This window comes from Opisthorchis viverrini (genome assembly GCF_000715545.1).
Source record: "Opisthorchis viverrini unplaced genomic scaffold opera_v5_108, whole genome shotgun sequence".
NCBI lineage: Eukaryota > Metazoa > Platyhelminthes > Trematoda > Opisthorchiida > Opisthorchiidae > Opisthorchis > Opisthorchis viverrini.
This window is the reverse complement of record NW_008751766.1, coordinates 276,092-298,306: the sequence shown is the minus strand read 5'-3', so window position 1 is coordinate 298,306 and position 22,215 is coordinate 276,092. Positions and strand designations below refer to the sequence as shown.

The 22,215-nt window shown below is 38.7% G+C and overlaps 1 protein-coding gene across 1 annotated transcript in view; it reads left to right on the top strand.

Moving 5' to 3' along the window:
* Positions 1-3,032: 3,032 nt before the first annotated feature.
* The window catches only part of T265_05685 (hypothetical protein), a gene marked incomplete at both ends in the record, with an annotated part of 48,089 nt that continues 28,906 nt past the window's right edge, over positions 3,033-22,215 (top strand). Inside the window, one exon of the mRNA XM_009170754.1 lies at positions 3,033-3,258. Within this exon, the coding sequence (XP_009169018.1) occupies positions 3,087-3,258 (172 nt within the window). The remainder of the gene's footprint in view (positions 3,259-22,215) is intronic.

Sequence of the window (22,215 nt, the reverse complement as noted above, 5' to 3'; positions counted from 1 at the left end):
CTTGATAGGAATTTATCAGTATTATGTACCTCATGAATTCTTGAAGTGAATAAAATCCATGACCTGCCAGATAGTAATTGAAGTTCAAACATTTCGGCCAAAAGCGGCTGATTTGTAGTCTCCCTGTACATGATATCCTTTACTCAAGGGGTCCATATCAAACGAGAGCGTGGTAACAGATCCTCAGCTGGTAATCTCTCAGTTGGAAGGTCAAGCAAGGCAAGACAAATGGGTTCTATTATAGGTGTGCCTTTTAAGTGCTAACAAACTCTGTGCGAACAAAGTATAGGAAATTCAGGAGTTGGAACGTGGGTGCATCTAGACAACTAAAGAAGAGACAGTTAAGACGTCCGAAGTTTCAAGCCAAAAGTTCAAAAGCGGTATGTTGGATTGACCCAAATATTTATTTGGGTTATTTGGTTTTAAAACCAAAGCACGCCAGTGCCATCAACTGGTATTCTCATTTTTAGGCAGGTAGGAGGTGAAAAGGATACTGTCGGGTTGTGCCGGAAAGATTGAAGTAGGTTTCGGCAAGTCAAGCCATCAAGATTTCCATGGGATAGTTGGCAAATGTATTACCAGGGAAGGACAGCAATCCAAGATGGTGTCTCAAGACAACTGCTGCAACCTGTACTATTCTGCAAAAGTCAGTCTGCATGGACTAAAGCAGTATTAAGAATGGTGGATTTAGCAAACCACACTCATTTGTACACCAATTTGGTTCCTTTGGGAAGACAGATAATTCCTAGTCAAATCAATAGTTTATGCAGCACATTTAGTTCAAGAATTCTGCAAGCGAAAAATCCATGATTCGTTTGATTGTCCTCTAAAAAACAAGTCAACGCCCAAATTGGTGTGGTTTTAAAATGTCATACAAGTCTAGTTTAAGTAGGTTAAGTTGAGGGAAAATCCGGGACAGCGTCCGTGTGATGAGCCCAGGAAGGACAAAACCGGTCGTTCGCTATTACAGAATTTTTATCAACCTTGTGGTCACGTCATTGAGAGACAAATACTTGGAGCGTACAATTGTCTAACAATCAACTCGTTCAGTGTGTCCTCAGAAACCTGTCTTCTGTATCGCCATTTCAATAGAGGTAAGAGGACAAAGCACTTGGCTTACATTACGTGGCATTTATTGGAGACTCTTATGGATAGTGGTGGCTTTAGTTCATCTAGCTTTGTTACGCCGAGGCAAAAGCCTCAGCACCATTGTTTGAATCCTGAGCGAGGTGGATGCTTTTGGGCCAACAGCAAATAGCAAGTGCATCCTTTTGGAAAACGGTTAGATAACAGACGCTTCCAGCGGTAATAGCGTCGGTGTATTTTATTTTCACATTTGCGTGGTCGAAATTCAGAAAACGCATGACGTGTTTGAGGCTTGAAGCTTATGTTTCTCAGTAGCAAGAAATTACAGCGAATTTAATAGTTATGTCAAGCCAGAGGGTTTACGGTCTTCGTGTGGATCAAGCCATCGTTTTTCAATTCAAGAGTCCGTGTAAAATATTCAGACGATGGCGTTACATACTGCGCTCCACTTCGTTTGAACAACAGTGCGCATGAGGATGCCTTTCGTAGAGAATTGCATCCCTAGGTCGTCTGGCAATCTCAAGTGTATTCAAAGCTTAAATACTGCTACTTTTGCCCTAACTTGATGCTGTCGACACTGTCGTCAAGTTTCGTCACAGTTTTCAGTACGTTTAAAATCGCATTCCTTAAAAAACAGTAAATGTGAGACTGGTAGCCCCTTCTCATACAAACCTTAGATGCTGTCAAATTCCTGCAATGTTGGTAACAGTCCTGCTGGCTTCCGGGGATAAAATTACTGAAAATTCATACCCGGATGCTGGTTATCCAATATTCAAGGGCACTTTTTTGCCACTTTTTTCGCTGTGGCTGAGTTGGGGCTTTAGTTGACTATGATACAAGTTGGTCCACTGAAATCACTGGTTGCGTCACCATTGTGGTGAATGCGCTCGATTAGTTCCATGGATATTCATCGTCAAACTGACAGCCACCTAGAATACACTGAATGCCGTCCGTATCACACAGCGGCCTGTACGTACACTAAGCTGGATTTAATCACATTTGCTTCTGCATATGTTCATCCTAACTCGAAGAAGTACATTTACGAGTTCCTTTGTGAGTAGAAAAAGTCAATGCAACCTACACACAAAAGCTTTGCTTACTTGCGAAGTGAACTTTTTTGAACTTTTGGGGACTTGACCAATCACTTCCAGCACAGTTCATCTTCATTCATAGAAATGCACAGTTTTAACACAATTTATGCACAGCGTTGCGGTGGCCGCGACTGGAGTAAGTCCAAAGCCACAACAATGATCTTTTGTGGATTTCTTTTTAATACATCGCGCATTGCAAACCTCCACGGGCTACCGTAAGGGTTTTGTCAGTCTGACTGGAAAAGACCACGTCCAAGATGAAAAGTATCTTCACGTGTTGTTTTAGTTCCTAACATAGGTTGCAGTACCCTCACGATCGGAAGGATTTAGTTGAGAATGAGTTCTGTCCTGGTTAACAAATGTGTGTCGCCTCAATAAGAAGTTTAGGGGATACTGAAACACATTTAGAAAAAAATGTTTGAAAGTTATTTATAAGTACAGAGTCACTCCGCACTAGAAATAGTTATTTAACGCAGAACAATAAAAGAATGTATTTACCGTATGAAGAGGTACGAATTCCAATAAGTACTGCTATGGACCTGGATACAGTGCACTCCTCTGCCAACTCAACAATCGGTGACTTCATATAGGATAACCTTACATTAATTATCTCGCATTCCAGTCCGTTTTAGTGGGTTTTAAACTGAGTATCGGCAAAAATACACCGTCGAGGGCCGTTGTCCATTAGGATCAAAATTCACTCTGGCAAACTAAATGAGTCAATGTTTCCACAGATGTGCGGTTTTGGGACGACAAGGCCAATCAACTACCGGCTTTCTTCTGGTTGGTCCGTTAGCCTAAACCAATGACAAACCGCCGCAACATGTTGATGGCGAGTAGTATGCGTGGCGAATACCTGCCTTAACGTTGCCCGGAAAAAGTGAATGCACCTGGTGCTATGTACATAATATGGTCAGACTCGTAAAAATTTGCCTCATTGGGGATAGAAAAACGGGCAAGAGTCAGCTGATGTTAAACTTTGGGAAGCAGGTGTTTGGAACTTATCCGAGATTTGAAAATATCGAGGAAGATTTGGATATATATGGACAATGTGTGCGAGTTCGGGTATACGATGCACCATGTAAGTTTAATCCACATTGTTTAATGATTATGTGCGAGCTTTTTTGCTAGGTTTTTTGCGCAAACTCTAGAAAGTACGCATTTTTAACCCAACAGTTATTATATCTGAGGAGCGGACCATGAGACCTAGAGTCGTAGTTCAGGAGTCTGTACATTTCTATCACCAAAAACATTATTATTTGATTCCAAATCAAACATACCAACTACATTAATTGGCCAAGGGATGTGTGGTCCGGACATTTCGGCCTAGAACATATTCCATCTCCATACACCGATATAATAAGTCTCAATAGACAAGTGGTTGCTGAGGTTTTTCATCTGACCACACCATTAATTTAGACATTCAGTAAAAGCTTCAGGACACGAATTGAGGACCATCAGGTCTTTGCAAGGATCGATGACTAAGCAAATTTAACCTGATTATTCACATGTTCCTCCACTCACACAAGTTACACTAGCCAGCAAGCTGGGCAAATCTCAACATAAGGGGCGAAGTGAATTTTAATGGACATCTTGTCTGCCATATTTTTAAGCTAAGCAGCTCAAAGACTGCCAAGGGTTGGGCTTTGACCGACACTCAAGGTCTGTTAAAAGAATATCCGCTCAAATTTATTGACAACCCGGCATCGGCTTCACACTGTCGATATTCTACAAAGCGAATTTAGTACAATAATTTCAAACAAATTACTTCTTACTTTAACTTTAGGATGTCCATATTTTGGATAAATCAAGGGAGTTCTGCTATTAATTTTCTGACGTCGTTATTTAAGTCTGGGATTATTTTGTAAAGCAAAGCTACCACTAATGTTTCCTAAGCTTGTTTTGGATGATGTTTGCACACACTCGGCTTACAAGAAAAAGCAGTATTTCACTATTGCACATCCACTCAGTGAGATAAACACGTACATCTGTACCATAAAGAAAACAACCCAGGAAACAAACACTTGTTGCGCTTTATCAGGAAGAACGGACATCCAACCAAAACTTTCAAGGCCTGATAATCCAGCACTGCCCATTTTCTGAGGTTTCTATATATTCTTTATTCCCACGGGCTCAGGTAAATTAGTGTTGAAACGTTGTTAGGGTGTATATGAGTACATTTTGAAAACGTTCTGTCCACAGTTCATCCTCATACCAACCCGATATCTACACTACTGTGCTCAGCATCTTACGTAATTGACTTCCAAGTGATGATACACTTTGCTGCGAAAAGCATTGTTATTTCGCACATATACCCTACAAGCCCCAACACTATTGTACGCGTAAGAGGGACATCTCACAATGTAGACTCACTACACTATTATTCAAAATAACAGCAGAAAACTTCTGTGAAGACCCGATATCTACACTACTGTGCTCAGCATCTTACGTAATTGACTTCCAAGTGATGATACACTTTGCTGCGAAAAGCATTGTTATTTCGCACATATACCCTACAAGCCCCAACACTATTGTACGCGTAAGAGGGACATCTCACAATGTAGACTCACTACACTATTATTCAAAATAACAGCAGAAAACTTCTGTGAAGCTAGAACATAAATTGGGCATAGCGAAATTAACTATTCCTAAAATGAGATTGTGCACCAGGTACAATTCAATATGTAGTTGCTGGAAGTACTAGTCAGCTGTTTTTCTGAAGTCCCGATTTTCGCACTTAGACTCGTACATTGCCGTTACTGGATAGATTTGCCCTTCATGTGCGTCAACGTGTTTTTCTGGGTCTTATTACCGGATGTGACACCAGGGTTCTGACATAAACGTGTTAAGAATGGGTTTTTTTTTCTTCAGTTTGATGATCAAAATTGTTTTCGATCATCCGATGATATAATGGACTGAAGTTATTCGCTCAAATGCAGATAGCAGGGTACGTCGAGGTAATTTTTACCCGATCTCTTGCTGCATTAGCTGGGTGGAAAAACAATCGACTGGTATGCTTACAAAAATGCATTAATATTATTAGTGTATTTCACATCAACTCTAACGAGCAATTTTGTCAGTGACAGTGGAGTTCTTCATGGAAGTCACGACACTTAGGCCACTGATTTACGAGCATTTGGTTACGAGATGTCGTACCCTACCCACCTTTTGGCGAGCTGGGTAGCACATAGATGACTTAAGTTGAGTTGAATCCAGGAGCATGAATTTGGAAATGAACACCATAATAGCAACATCTAAATAGCATGGTTCATGACCTTACTTTATTATTCATTATTCTAAATGTAGTTGTTTCTTGGAATTCAGTAGCGAATTCCGAAATCTGTCCCGGCCTTTTTTGTAAACCATCTATACATTATTCAACATCTTATACAATCGGCTGATGTTTCTTGTTATAAATAAAACAGCCGCATATGTATGTGCGTATCCAAGCCCAAATAATTGGGTGAAAGTCTATGGAACCGCGAGTAAAATCCACAAAATAAGTACTCCCAATGTTTTTACATATATTTTCTTCCCAGTATACTGTCTACAATCGTAAAATTTTTTATTTTAATACCCCAAGATAGCTGGAACCGATTATTTTCTCCTTTAGCTATTGAAATCTAATTTATGTTTACATTCCAGCTAATTAAACAAGTATATATCTCTTTCCTTCAGATAACCTTATTTGCATATGCAAATGCGCTTATGTCTGGTAGAAGAGCTTATAAGTGACGTGAATTTCGTTTACTCTACCGGTCACATCTGGTCAATTAGATGACTGGGGTAGACCCAGCAAAGTGAGGAAATATTTTAATTATCCATAGTTTCAATTTAGGTCACACCCAAACCTCTCGTTGATAGTTTGCTAGAGTTTATTGCTTATTGTCCGTGACTGAGAAGTAAGGGCGGATTATAATGTTTTGTCTCACTATCTCATCGACCGGTGCATCGAACTGTCTGGACCAAATATCGAATAGACTTCGATTGTACATTTAACAGTATTCACCGTTAGGTAGACAAGTTGCTAAGGTTTTCCAACAACTCTACCTTCCACACCATTTAAGCTGTTTAACGGAGTAGAATGCTGTTCATTACCTGTGTCTAGTTCTCTTCAACTATCTTTTTAAGGACTAGAAAGAGAATAAATTGGCTTTGACTTTGTGATTTTGTCAGCAATATTTTAAACACATGAGGGTTGAATACTCATTATTTTGGTGCGAATACGGTTAGGCTATCCAAAAATCGATTGCCCGTTTGATTTTAGTGACAGATTTTCAGTTTCTTCCATTGTTTGGGAACCATTTAATCAATTGCCTACATTTTTGGCGTTGTGTAACTTGCTGTCTGCAACAGTGATGACATGAACAATAGATGACTTTGTTGAAACCGTAGATATGTCGAGACGTGTGAGGAAAACACTACGTCTCATGGAGAATACAGCAACAAATAACACTGTGAATGGACTCACAGTGCTGAACAGAAGTGGTTAATCAGTGCAAACATACCTTAGTTTTTTAGTTGAATGGGCTTCTAACCATGTTTACACACTCAGTCTAACAAGACCAGATCATTCAAGTGAGATAGAATCCACAGAAGCCTCAAAGAAGCAGCCATTGGGTAGGGCTTAATCGAAGACAACAAAAAACATATGTCATTTATGCACTCATCTGCATACCAATTTAATCTTGCCGGGACTCACCTAGAGCCAAGACGAATATCTCGATTATGATATTCTCCTTCAGATGACTATGCTGTACCAGGTCGCCATAAATCTCAGCTGGTGTGATATTCCAGATTTAGTGATATGCCGTGTAGATTGGATACAATACTAATGAGGGAACCAAAAGCTCTTCAGCAACGTTATGAATAGTGTGATGCGACTACACAGTCTACCACAATTTCAGGAATATTGCAACAAATAAAACATGGACGGCCTGGTGCAGTATATTCATTTAAAGAGGAATATCATAAACGAGAGATTCAGCCAGGTTTCAGGTGAATATCCCCAAATTGGTATGCAGATTATTTTATGCGTCAAATTTCATGCAATTCGGGTTCGATTCGAACATAACGTTGACGAAAACTCAAAGAATGTGCTCAATAAAGGCAAAACTGGTCGTGGGTTTTCACAAATTGGTAGCAGATTATTTTATGCGTCAAATTTCATGCAATTCGGGTTCGATTCGAACATAACGTTGACGAAAACTCAAAGAATGTGCTCAATAAAGGCAAAACTGGTCGTGGGTTTTCAAAGAGTAATCAGCAAATTTATTACGTAATGCGTTCATAAAACACTTCAGTTTTTGACGACTGCATGAATAATAACTATTCGTGAACCCTATCAGAGTGTATCTCTTGCCAACCTCTTCTAGAAGTGCCACGACTTACATTTTAAATTCCAAAAAAGCAAAGTCTAGGGAGGTAGAGAGTGAGCAGGTTGGAGTTTTGGTTTACTGTTTTAACAGTGACGGTTGACCCAATAGTTTGGCAAAAATAATCTGTCAGTTTTAAAGGCAGCCTATTTTGCGCGAAAATGTTTCGTTAATATAGCTAGCAACCCAATCAGCAATAACCGAATCGGTTGTCCTTATGCCAGCATTAAAATTCAGGCCCTCAGTGACAAATAGCTTTATGCTAAAGTCGATCACTCAGGACCCAATCCTGTAATTCCGAAGTTACAGGCTGAACCACACAGCTAAACAACGTTTTGCAGCAAGGTTTACTGTTGACCCACTCGACAATTTAGCGTTTTAATGTTTAGGTTGGTGAGGCACACTTAGTCAGGAAATTACTGAACCCAAGCGAATGCTGCGTCTTTTGAATTTAGCAGGCTACTATAGCAAAATCCTTTGGCTTGTTTACTTCACTTGGAATTGCTCTGTTCTTGCTGTCGAAATGTACCCTGGAAAGCGATTTCAAACTGACCCTGGCAAACCACTGTTTCTATAGTTATCTGGATGTATAAGGACTTAGTGTCATTTGAGAATCTTGAGAATAAAGCTTTGGAGTGTTACAGAAACTGGGCGCTAACCATTCCCTCTTGTAGCGGTATAAATTCAAGTCTTACTTAGTACCTCGTATTTTTATGTGAATTCTTTCTAGGCATGAGCGTTCTCATCATTCTTCACGTACTCATTATAGGTAAAGCATTATGTCCACAAAGATGCTCCTAACTTTATCTATGGCCTACTCAATCGTAATTGTGACTGAAAGTGCTACTCTACACTGTCAGCAGGAAATCTTGTGCTTCATATACAACGGGATGAATTAATCTGTCCTTTTATTGGTCTTTTCATCACTGAGATGAACTCATATCGATGAGTAAATTTTCATTCACGATTTGGCTAAGTATTTCGGTCACGACTGAGGAAGACATGCGGTTGAAAACTTGTTGGTGGGACCAAGATTATTTTGGAATGTTTTATTTGGTGAGTATTAATTCGCTGCTACTTTTCTGTTATGTTTAAACAGGAGGTCCAGCTGCAGATATTTGAGATGAACAAAAACTCATACTTGAGGAAGGACCACTAACTTCACAGCTTACCAAAATCGAGCTCCATTGACTAACCTACCATCTTACTAGTACACATGGACCTAACGGACAGTTCACTAGACCTAGGCCTAAAAGTTCAACAGTCAATGTTTGTATTGCTGACGGCAGTAGGGTACTAGTCTAAACTGTCAGAGATAAGAAGAGGACTTGACAGACTTCGTACACGTAGCTTGGACGCTCTCAAGTGTCTCGTTATTCATCCTACGTGTATTTGGATTTCCCGACCACTCTTCCAGCTCATAAAATGCTATAACAGCTGTCGTCACGGAAAAAAACAAATCGGAGCAATTTTTCCCATCCCGAAGACAACTATTTAGGTGGTTATCGCATTAGTGATATCTACTAAGTCAAAAAGGTTCAAGAGTACGTGATTCAAGAAGAAGGTACGATAGCAAAAAGCAGTGCAAATAACCAGAATTATTTTCTGTTTGATGGTCTAAGTCAAAGCATTTTGAATCCAGAAAGATCAAGTCGCTTCCGCCCGTATGCTCCATTAGTCCGTGACTGTTTGATGCTAAATTCTATCAGTATGGAAGCAGCTGCTTTTTGGGAAGAACATTTAATTCATTTCCTATGACTATCAACATTTTTGCCGGAAAGGTACATCAAAACAACAATCAGTGATCAAGGCTGATTACAAAAGCATCCAGTCGGCACTGTATATGAACTTCGAGCGAAATGAATTAAGTGTAGCTTGGTGGAGAAAAATTGTCTGCTTTCATTCACATTTCAAAACAATAAATTAATGAATACTAAGGGCAGTTGGGCGCGTATTGAATAAAGCTGCAGTTGCATTCAAACCGTCTGCATAAATTATAAACCAGATATGCACGTAAATGACTGTTCATTCGGGGGTGCAAGCATTGGAAAAAATGAAAAATTACTGTCTGAAGGCAGAGCTGGTAATCCGGAGAAGCAGGGGAAATTTGTCGGAGCAGCGCGTGAAAAATGTGTCGTCTTCCACCTGCACCATCCTTGGTTGCTTACTTCAGATGATTTCTGATAACCAATACTGATGAAAGAGTATTCGCCTCGAATTTCTCTTTTATTTACGTACTAAGTTTTATACCGAGGAGAAATGCCAGTCTGTTACCACGTTCTGATAGTAACAATTCAAACAGCTATAAAGCAGAGGCTGAATAAGTAAGTCAAAATGATTGAAGTAGAACACTTACTGAACCAAATTGAACGATGAGTTAAAGTTGTTTTTATAGTCTGGCAGCCCAAAGGTGTCGGACGCTTAGAGAAAGGACACTGGAGGGGAGTTTAACCTGTCTGCAAGTTGAGAAGAAAACGAAAATAATAATAATAATAATAAGGACTATTTTTATGATTTGAGAAGGACGAGAATATTTGGTATACAAATAAAGCAAGAAAATCAACGCTAGTAAAGTAAAGAATGGTTTGGTAAAGCTTATCGTCCTTCTTTGGTATTTCATAAAGCACAGTCTCCTGTCAACACCCAGTGGTGAGGCAACAGAAAACACACCAGGTACATGTGTGGCTTGCGCAAATTACCCATCGACTAGCTTATACTTGAAGAATTTACTGAGCTGATCTTCCAAGCTTCTTGTATAATTGTGATATGAGCCGCAGGAATAAGCCGACTTCTGTCGCTTACCCAACACGTTTATGTTACACGTAACTTCAAATTAGGTCATTCAGTGGTGTATGGAAGGAACAGTATAGGTATATTAAAGTATAAATACGGTATGATGTGAACCCTAATTGGCTAAGTTAACAAGTGACGTAAAATCCATCAAGTAAGTGTAGATCCACGGAAACTCGCTGAAGGCATGATTAAAAATATAAGATCTATACATTTTCTTAGAGGAATTCATTGTCATTCTCTACCTAGGTTTGAAATGATCTCAAAGTTGCCACTGCAAATTCAAACCGAAATTTTAACTCAAAGCAACATCAGTTTAAAAAACCTGCCCTACAACACTTGTGAGTTAAAATTGCTTAAGCCTTTTCCATCGAGTTTAGCCAAAAGCACACTTAACATCTGTTCGAAAAGTGAGACAGTAACTCAATTTTTACTCATTTTGCTGTGAAGTGCTGATACACTCAGTTGTGGTTACCCTGATAACCTGGTGACATTTTGAGAAAAATCCCGTACCTGAGGTTGTGCAAACGGAAACTGACTCAACATTTGATTTTCTTTCTTTAAAATTCATGAGGCAAAATTGTTGCATATGGGAAGCATTTGAACAATCATACAATCACTGCTGTTTTCATTGCTTGCACCTGAGAATACCTGAAGTTGCAAAACCTTTCATTGTTGAATTTGGCTTACAAGGAACTAATAACTAACTAATAAGAAAATCGGTCAGACATTGTAACCCGGTGCTCCAGTTTCAATGACAACCGTCGGTTTTCGCTTATTGGTTGCCGGTGGTACCAAATAAGATGATGCATTCGTATGGAGTGTGTTGATTTCAGCCCGGGGAGAAACGAAAGTTGAAAAGACCCAGAGTAATTAAATGACCTCGCATTTTGTTCAGAGATCTGAATATCAATGGAACATTCCGAAAAAACGTTTTTTTCCTGGAAGAGGATTTTTATTGAAAAACACCCAAACCTTTGGAAAGAGCTGAGGTCGACATGTGAGATATTTTGCTCTCGAAAAGTTTGATAGTAGCGCAGTAATTATCCCTATTTTGTTGCGTAAAGCAAGCGCTTGCTCTACTTGGGAAGATGACCAAATTCCGATTTAGTATATACTTGTATCAGCCGAAGCAAAACGTCGAAGTTTAACTCCCAAAATGAAACTTGTATTTTGTGAGTATTTGCTTATCCACTTGGGGTTTTTGTGGAGGTCCGTCGATAACAACCATCGTATCGCCTGCTAAGCATCACATCCACGAATGTCATTCTCTCATTTTGATCTATCCCCACTGCAATCTTTAAGTGACTGCAAACTACTTAATAGTTGGTTGAGCTTACGTACATAAACATAAACTATTCATGCGGGAAAGAATTCATCAGCACGCCCATGATCACAAGTTGAAGGATATTTTGACAACTATTCCTTTGTATGTTACATGGAAGTCCGACCCATCAGTCTGCTTGCAGTGTTCCGTGATAGAAAAATGGGATAACTCCATACAAACCCCTTAGGGTTTAGTTAACTAGTCAAGTAAAATTCCGAAATGTAAATCTATTTGCGTGATAAAATTGTGTCCAACATACAGAAACAGATGAATGACTATTTAACGGTCCTTTTTTAGAAGTTGGTGTTGATTTGATGAATTTACATGCTCCCTTGTGGCTAGTAATGGCGAAGTTGGATCTTACTTGTCACAAAATGTCCCCAAGCAATCAAGCAGGTTTGTGATGCGAAGACCTAGGTCATTGAGCTCATCAGGCTAGAAGTTGTAGATGGCTGTTTCGTTTTTGAAAGTCCATACGTAAGTGCATTTACCAAGCAAATCAGTTAGGGGTGTCTGAGTTTACGTCTGTAAATTTACTCTTTGAAGTAGGAATTCTTCAAGATTGCGTTGACTTTTACGTTGACTATTACGCGACCAACCGCCCTCTTATTCACTGTAACTTTTGTACTGTCGGGAATAACTTGGTTCATTTTCTCTAGGTAACCATTGTAGTCCCACCTCTTTGTACGGTGAAAGAATGACATAAAAGTCATCATGCTGAAGTGATTTCGGCTCTCCAACGTGTCCAATACCAAAAGGACAATAGTGGCTGAGTTGTGTTTACACTGATAAGCACTGTTCAGTAATTGTGACTGGATGCGGTGGGTAACATTTTGGAATATCACTGTGAAGCTTTAAACTGAGTTCAGAAGCCTAATGAATGTGTGCTTTGACAGGGTAGTAAAAAACGCTCCAACCGATAAAGTTTCTTAATGCGTCTTCGTAGGTGTCCGTTTAGAGCTATTAAACGCACATTCATCAAGGTTTGTGGCGAAAGAGTGAACGTTCTTCTGTGGACAGGGATTTTTTTGGCTTTTATCCCCTGTTTGGCTTTAGTCTTCTGCAAAACGTAGCTGCAGTATTTGCGAAACTTCATTTGAAATTGTATACCCGGCAACTCAACTTGGTGGCTGAGTAATGTGCGGTTCAGTGGTTCAAAGTGTTGCCTGCCCGTGGGATTCCAACTGCTGCTGTAATTGTGCAGCAAAGTATTTCAGGAAAAGCGACATTTATAGTTGATGGCTTGGTAAATTATTAAACGAGTGTCATTTCACCTATTGAATACGTTGAATTCAATAAATACCATGGACTCCTGAATACTTTTGCCTTTTGCTTGCACAAATGCATATTCTTGGTCAAAGTGTATATTCTGTTATTATATCATATATATATGTTATATTCAGAAGTTATTTCCCCTCAAACTTACTAGTGCATCCACGGTAAGTCATAACCAGGTGACCTCGCTGACAGCAACGGGAAAAATGCCCCAAAAATTGAACTCTACGTTTAGAGTGACATGAATTGGATGGACTACATTCAGTCTTCCAGGGCTTCTCCTCGAGCCTTATTGTTATAAATTTGAAGAAACTAAAATAAAGAGAACCGACTTACAGCCGACAGATCAAGAACCAACTCTATTGTGGGCACCATTTTAAGCCACTTGGGTCAAGGTTAGCAGAAGAGTAAGAGAAAAGAGTTTGTGTGTATGCACGTTCATTTGTGGATATGAGGAAACAAAAGTATAACAGACTAAAAGCCCATTACATCTTTTAAGTCGTTCATCTTTTTGCTACTAAATGGAAAGCAATTTTTGGAGCGAAATGGTTGAAATCTGATTATGCTTTTTGAGATTCTAGAGTATAGGCTCAATTGGAGTTAGCCTTAAGAAAAAAACAATTCCTTTATGTTAACTCAGGAAAATCAATATTTTCGACGTTCTTTCGCCAGACATGTTACGTAACAGACATGTTATTGCTTTGTTGATCCAAAATTAAGGGCTCTGCAGAATTAGTCTCAAAGTGCGGCACAAAATCTTGGCCAAGATTTATCTATGTTCCTGGTTCCACTACTGAGCTCTTTAATTCTTGATGGATGTGTGTAATTTTCAACAGCCAAGTTTCATTAGTTACATATCGATCCATCCAATCAAGCAATCAAGCAGTCGACCGACCAATCAACCGATCAATCGACCACCCATTTATTCGATCAATCAATAATTTTACCATTCAAACAACCTAACGGTTTAATCCATCTATCTATCCATCCATCCATCCATCCATCCATCCATCCATCCATCCATCCATCCATCCATCCATCCATCCATCCATCCATCCATCCATCCATCCATCCATCCATCCATCCATCCATCCATCCATCCATCCATCCATCCATCCATCCATCCATCCATCCATCCATCCATCCATCCATCCATCCATCCATCCATCTCTATGTAACTATTTTTTTATCTATCCATCTCTCAATTTATTTATCTATCTATCTATCTATCTATCTATCTATCTATCTATCTATCTATCTATCTATCTATCTATCTATCTATCTATCTATCTATCTATCTATCTATCTATCTATCTATCTATCTATCTATCTATCTATCTATCTATCTATCTATCTATCTATCTATCTATCTATCTATCTATCTATCTATCTATCTATCTATCTATCTATCTATCTATCTATCTATCTATCTATCTATCTATCTATCTATCTATCTATCTATCTATCTATCTATCTATCTATCTATCTATCTATCTATCTATCTATCTATCTATCTATCTATCTATCTATCTATCTATCTATCTATCTATCTATCTATCTATCTATCTATCTATCTATCTATCTATCTATCTATCTATCTATCTATCTATCTATCTATCTATCTATCTATCTATCTATCTATCTATCTATCTATCTATCTATCTATCTATCTATCTATCTATCTATCTATCTATCTATCTATCTATCTATCTATCTATCTATCTATCTATCTATCTATCTATCTATCTATCTATCTATCTATCTATCTATCTATCTATCTATCTATCTATCTATCTATCTATCTATCTATCTATCTATCTATCTATCTATCTATCTATCTATCTATCTATCTATCTATCTATCTATCTATCTATCTATCTATCTATCTATCTATCTATCTATCTATCTATCTATCTATCTATCTATCTATCTATCTATCTATCTATCTATCTATCTATCTATCTATCTATCTATCTATCTATCTATCTATCTATCTATCTATCTATCTATCTATCTATCTATCTATCTATCTATCTATCTATCTATCTATCTATCTATCTATCTATCTATCTATCTATCTATCTATCTATCTATCTATCTATCCATCTATCTATTTATCCACCTATCCATCTATCTACATTTCTCTGTTTGTCTGTCACGGAGTTTGGGAGTGAAGCCAAGTGATATGCCTCCAGCAATGTAAAACCTACAGCTGACTGCTTTACTTTTACATCCACACACTTCAAATATAGTGTATTGTCGTCTTCTCTTGTACACCGTCCAGTCAAAAATTTGCCTTGTTACGTGGGAAAACCCAAAATTCATGGATTTTCTTACATCTAGAACATATGTGAAAGTTCCACGAGATAATCTAATATGTACGTTTATCCAGGTGTCACGACAAGTGAATGGGTGTTGGTAGCACAATACATCGCACTTATGGATATTTGGCGGCAACAGACCACTCGGAAAAATGTCGGAAGCCAACGAAACTTTTTAGCTCGAGACTTAAGGTGTAAATCCTCTACAACATTTAACCAGTATAAGGCAAATGGTAATGATATGTACTGAAGTTGAGCAAACTAAAATAGTTTCCATGACCGCAAGCTGTCGGAGTAATCCCACCAATGCGTTTAAACGTTATACAATTTTCGCTGCATAAGGGATTCAAATTCATGATGCGTGCAAAACTGATCAGGGTTCTTCCGAAAAACTGGTCCTTGGAAACACACAAAAATAAGATAGAATACTCTCCTTCAGGTAAGAAGGAAAAAGGCTTTTGAATTATCAACATCAACAGGTGAATGGGACGATATTTCAAATCTTACTTGCTAGCGTATGAAAACCAGGGCGTTCTCTTTTAGCTCTAAAAATTTTCCGATTGCAGGTAATGTAATCTTAAGGATCTCAGTGTTTTTAGTTTTTTTTGCAGTAAAGCGTTGGCAGCACGCAACTATTAGTTCCATTGGCCGCAAACCATTAAAAACTAATGGAACTGGAACTTGTGGTTTTTCAAGTGGTCGTCTTGTCCAACTTAGAACATACAACTATGATAGCACCGCATTCCAGGTTTACAAGTCAACCATTACGTTAAAACTGCGATTCAATAAACGCTGCTGCAGCCGCATGCTTTGTGCTTGCATTTGCATTAGCTGGGACCAAACGTTTGCGTTCTGTTTACAAAGTATTGCAAGATTGCACACCGCGGGTAATTAATTCAGGAAGTAGTAGAAAGTGCCATACGCTTAGGTGGGGGGCGTTTAACCTTTACAAGCTACTCATCAGTTCCACGTGCCATCTATTTGTTTGTGAATAGATGAGAGGGTATAGTCTAATTTCTATCGACCTTCGCAGGGGACGACCGAAGTCCTGTCAAGCGATTTCAGGCAGGTGTCAGAAAAAAGGATGTTTGATTCCAGTTCCAGCATGTTTCTCGCACGACCACACGTTCATCTAAGAGTTTTTACAAGTTGCCGAATTTCAGTTTAGTTTAAAACTTGATCTGAAATAATACTGTCGTTTTAATCTATTTTACATTCGTTATACAGTGAGTTGTTTTTCGGAAATTCAGAAGTTTTGCTGTGAAATACGAAAATTACCAGGATATGTGCCCAGTCCTTTGATAAACAACCGGAACTACCAACCAAATTTTCGCATAATTTTTACACCCGGCTAAGCCTTAGTAACTAGAGAACTCTCACCAAACGCACTTTTATTAGGACAGGGGCTTTTTTGCCCGGTGTACGTGAATCCATATTAAACACTTTAATGAGTCGCTGCCAGTCATGTGGTGGGTACGTTTTTGCGACTGAAATTGCTTTAATCGCTCGTGCCTGGTGAATATTACAGTGGGAGCCGACAAGTACAATTTGTGCTCCTAAAATCATTGAGAGTGGATGTGAACAGGACATTAAATATAATTTGAAGACTTGCTAATTGTAACTGCAAAATAAAAAAACAACCGTAGAAACAAGATCACCGACTGCATCAAACCAATTTTCCCTCTTGGCCTAAAATATTGATATATATGCCCACTTAGAACACTGCCCCAATTTGTCATATGATGGTCCGTTTTAGCTGTGTTTCTCAGCCTATTCTTCTAATCTGGTAAGTTTCTTGTTCTTACACCTCAGTGTGCTGTCGAAAGGACAATTTTTGACGGCTCATCTGGTTAAACGTAACAACGAGCTTGTCAGTGTCCCACTCTTTGCCTTTGCCTGATAGATACTACGGCCTAGACACCTAATGACATAAAAGCTATGAAAATTTCGGCGCTTCGAGATTATGTTAATATGGTTGGTCATAAGTACTGCTAATATTAGGTTCTGATTTAACGGGAACCCGCCCTGAATGGACCAAACTGAAAACAAACACTATAAGTATGGAAAATGAACCGCCATACTAAGAGCCTTCTCAATGATGTTTTATGGCGATATTGCACTAAAATCTGTGCATGCAGTTTTACCATACTTTCTACAAGCACCTAAATCAAAGGTATGCAGTTGCTTTCATATATTCACAGCAACCACGAACTGGGTATTTTTCAGATACTCTTGCACCTCCGATATGATACAGTTCTCAATAAATTTTGGATCAGGACTATGAGTCAGCTGATTAGCTACTCTCCTATGATACAGAATCCAGACAATAAGATAAAGGGTAAATTAATCCACTAACATTTTTGCTAACCATTTCTACTTATGCGTACTCAAAACAGCGACCGGTGCAATAAGCGGTACGAGTCAACGACTAGTGAATTCGAGGTAATGCCTGCTTCCATCACCATGTGCTTCAAACTGCCTGCAAGTATGATTTCACCAAGATTGTGGGCACTGGTGGGATTTGCAGTATTGGTATTTACATCATCTTTCTATTACCGGGATTCCTCTTGTTGGAGCAAGATATCAAAATACAGAGACTTTGAATTTACTTTTTTTTCAAAAGCAGTGCATATCCTCGACAATGCCGTGGTTATAACTCCGGATATCTAGCAGAAAATGGGAGCATTTTACCTTTACCAAACGGACTTTGGATGCACATGAGTTGTTACGTCTAAACATGCAAACGTGTTCACACTGAAACAATGCAAAGAATTTAAGATGGTCTGGGGATAACCAGCATTTTGATCAGCAGCAAGCTAGGAGTACAAAATGTAGAGTGTAGACAAATCGTTCAGATAGTTTGTTGCTTTCCAACAACTGCCAGATGTAGCATATTTTCACGTTATTTTCACTCAAGTGACAAGACTATGTACAAAGTGTGACGGTCGTATTTCCTGATCGGAATATCCGTTTTTTTTAGTTTTATTCTACAAATACTTGTAATCCACACTGTTACTTGCATGTCAGCGATTTTCCAGTGACGTATAAGATCTTTTTCTCTGAAAGTACTCTGCAGACTTAGGGCATACATCTGTCGTGGAGTCTGTTGCACTTTCAAGGTACTAGAATCCGTTATCTGTTATCCAAAGCCTTTTAATGTGTGTTACTCGAGCAGACTTTTAGCACACTCTCAAGTGTAGCCATAGGCAAAAAGGGACAAAAGTGCTATTTATTGATGTATAGGCTTTGCCAAGCAGCAGTGAAAGAAGATATAAAACAAAGTTAAGCTTTGGCTAAACCATTAGTCAGCTTTCTAAAATCTGTCTTACGAGAAGGATGTTATAGTTGTATTGAATTTGGAATGTTTTCAGTAGAGGTGCAGACAGTGTGTAATTTAACTAAGGGACGTAAATGAAATTATGAATTGTGTTAGCCCAAAAAATTGTTTACTACTTGTTTGCCCTAAATGTCCACGTTGAACTTTAACTTACTAACTTTAATAAGCATGAATGATAAATAGAGCACCCTTATATGCCATATTCCTCTTAAATTTAAACTCCTCAAGACTTTAAGAGGGCTAGGGAATTTTTATTCCCTTTCTTCCTAACAGTATTTTCTGACAACTCTCAAATGCTTTACTCTAATCATCCAAAATTTCACATCCGTACTACTCTCACCAATTACGGCGATAGTGACGAAAAACAGTATAAAAACCCTGTCAGCTAAATTTTTTTCAATTTGCCGGATCCCTAGTATATGGTTGGAGTTCGTATTTTCAAACTCAAAATATGGCTGATCACGCTGACAGCACCTTACCGGTGGATGCTTTCGAGGACCGGTTGTCGCATCTATCTGGATTTTAGAGTCTCGAAAACATTGGCTCCGTGTTTTCCAGTTGGTCTCTATTGTCTCAAGTGTGTATGCTGGATTGAAAAGGGTTCTATTATACATCCTGCACAAAAACTGACCCCTTCTAGAAGGATCATGTGACTATTCTCACTTCCCACGCTCTTTATTGAGCATTTTCTTTGGAACCTGATAATAGCAACGGATCAAAACAAGTGGAACAGCCCCCACAATATGCAAGAAGTAACTTCTAGCAGTTGAAGTGCATATTCACAAAGATGGATCCTACACGTTCGATTTAGTTAAATTACACCCCTAGCAGTTAAAGCTTTTTGTGAAGGTCCATATATTACCATTTTGAAAAGTTCCGTTCTCAGACCGTTGCGTGATTGTGAGTAGCTTCTGCTAGATCCAAGCTGGAAACGTGCCGTCCTAGAGTTTGCGATTCATCTGGGTAGCTGTTTACTCAAATCGTTGCTAATTTTGATTTGGGGTTAAAAACCAGCAAGCTGCGCTTACAAATGGCGTGAAACTGTAATCATGTTGAGTGTAGCAAAAAGCAAAGTTTCGCACATCTCAAGGCACTTAGGACGTTTTCATGTATCATCAAAATAAAACATGTTTACATGCCTTCCTTCACATATACCTCACCGAACATGCCGCTTAGTACACAGATCTGCATTTGCATTTCACCAAAACTTCTAACTGTCGTCCATTCTGATTCCAGAAGATCGTTTTTCGAATACAATACAAATAATAATACAAAAATTTTGCTCCACCTACTTTCGGATAGATTTATTTTCATCTCTTTGAGTAAGAAATCTCGTCAAACGTCTTAAAGTAATCATGATTTTCTGAAATAAGCAGAGAATCAAGGCTTTGGGATATGGATTGTTACTTTTGTCATTCGGCTTTGCAGAGAACTAAAAAAGATGATAAAGAGTATGGTGAAGAATATGGTACAACATACTTAGCAAGGCAAACCTGCCACAGAAAAAAGCTTACTTAGCTGTTAAATTACTCCGTCGTTGCTTTGGATCTTGTAAAATTATTTTTATTCATGCATCGTGCTCATAGCAAACTGACAGGTCTGGATACCTCCTAAAATAATAAAACATGACTTTTACTCACGATTGTATAAGCCAAGGCCATCTTGTTGGAGTGTGTGGTTAATATTCGTCTCGAAAGCGAGATGTCCCGGATGACGGACACTTACCGCATGCCAAAATGCTTTAAACGCCTTCTTGATTGTCTTTGTATCCTGCCCAATGTTATTGGGCAAACAAAGGTTGTTTGAATACACACGCTGCTTAGTCAGCTGTTATACCTCTCACAGCTTCTAGCGTTGAAATGACACAAATGAACCATTATGTTGTATATTTCGTGCGCTAGCCTGTGCTTATTGCGACTGTAATAATGAAATAGTAATCTTGGTGCCGGAGACTTTTAAGGTGTGGGATTCATGTATGTCAGCTACCGCTCAACAGTGAGTTATTCAGGTCGTCCAGTGGCACCTAACATACCTCTATCCCTTAACATACTCTAATAGTCCTGTGCATAGCAAAGCAAAAATCAGGAAGAGAGACAAAATTTCGCCCTGAATAATGTGAGGAAATGCTGAATCTAAGAAATTCACCAAGAGTTTAGAATAGCTAGAAGAACATGTTTTTTTATATATGTTAGCTCTCATTTACGGTCCAGACTTGAACTTCCTCAGTGAAACGAAACTTGCAGTCGAGCACAACTGCGTGGGAGTCGCTATTAGTTTGAACGTTGTTAATCACAACCCCACAGACCGACCAGTACTTCAAACTCTTGACATGATGAAAACTACCTTTTGGATTAATTCTGGTGTCTGAAAACTGGAGACCAGATAACTATCTTGAACAGGGATGACTAAAAAATCGCCAAAATTCTCCAACTTACTCACAGTAAGAGATGTAAAAAACGTTTTGCTTTATCTTGTCGGATTATTTTTGATTACATTCTTGTGCCAGTCGCTCTGCAAGAAGCGTGGGCGAAATGCTGCACCATAGTGAAATTGTCCAAGCTTAAGCAGTCCCACTGAAACCACTTTTAAGTAGCGAAATGCAGCTGAGGAAAGGTAAACAAACTAAAACAGGACAAACATTTGTTGAAACAATTTCTAATACATTTCGGGTTGAAACCGGTTGTCAGGTGTTTAAGAAAAGCTAGAAAAATAGCGGTCGGACGTTTCCCACGAAAAAGACGAATCTTTCAAGGTGAAATTTTGGTAGACTAAGAGTCAGAATTGTGATATCTGTACAACATTTACTGATTTTTCTTTATTGTCGTAACTTTTATTCTTTGCTTAATTATGTTGTGCTAAAAATGCTGATAGAAACAGCCTATAATTTACTCCTCTCTCACCCAATGAGCTGATGATTCCTGCTTTTAAGCTTTCACTCAAATCCAGCTTGGTACAGAGCAGGCAAACTGAAATGATTTCAGTGGGTCTTAATTTGCGTCATCAGGTGGCCGTGTTCGAGAAATGTACCGATAGGTTGCAAACTAAAACTTCTCCATTTTTATTTGTTAGGCCCTTGAAACAGCATGTGACTGGTAAACTGATTTAGTGATGAGCTTTTACTACTGATCCCTGATCAGGAACGAACAATAAATCTTCAAGTTCTGAAATGTATTATTGGAATGAATGTAACCAGATCCGTGTAAATTTTTGAGCTTTGCCATAGAGATGAGGGAAACACAGTTTGCAGTCAATCGGACTCAGAGTATAGCCGAGGGTGTCATTATAAACAGGTCAAATGTTTTCAGCCTTTCGATAGTGACTCATGCTTTGAAGACGGAGCAAAGGAGAGTTCTATGTTACGTTCACTTAGGCGTTACTGGGAAGCTGGAGAAGTTCAAACATTTTGCTTCTCCGAGAAAAAAATTAGAATGTTCATCTAACATTCAAGCTGATTTATCTGTTCACCCTAGAAATGCATAAAAGCCCACTTCAGTCCGGCGGGACAACTGGGTCATGTATAATGTTGGGACGTTCTGCTCTGAAATCCAGCCTAATCAAGCTAACTTTTTAGTGAATCTTTTTATGATATTATGATATTTTTGTTGAGGTAACA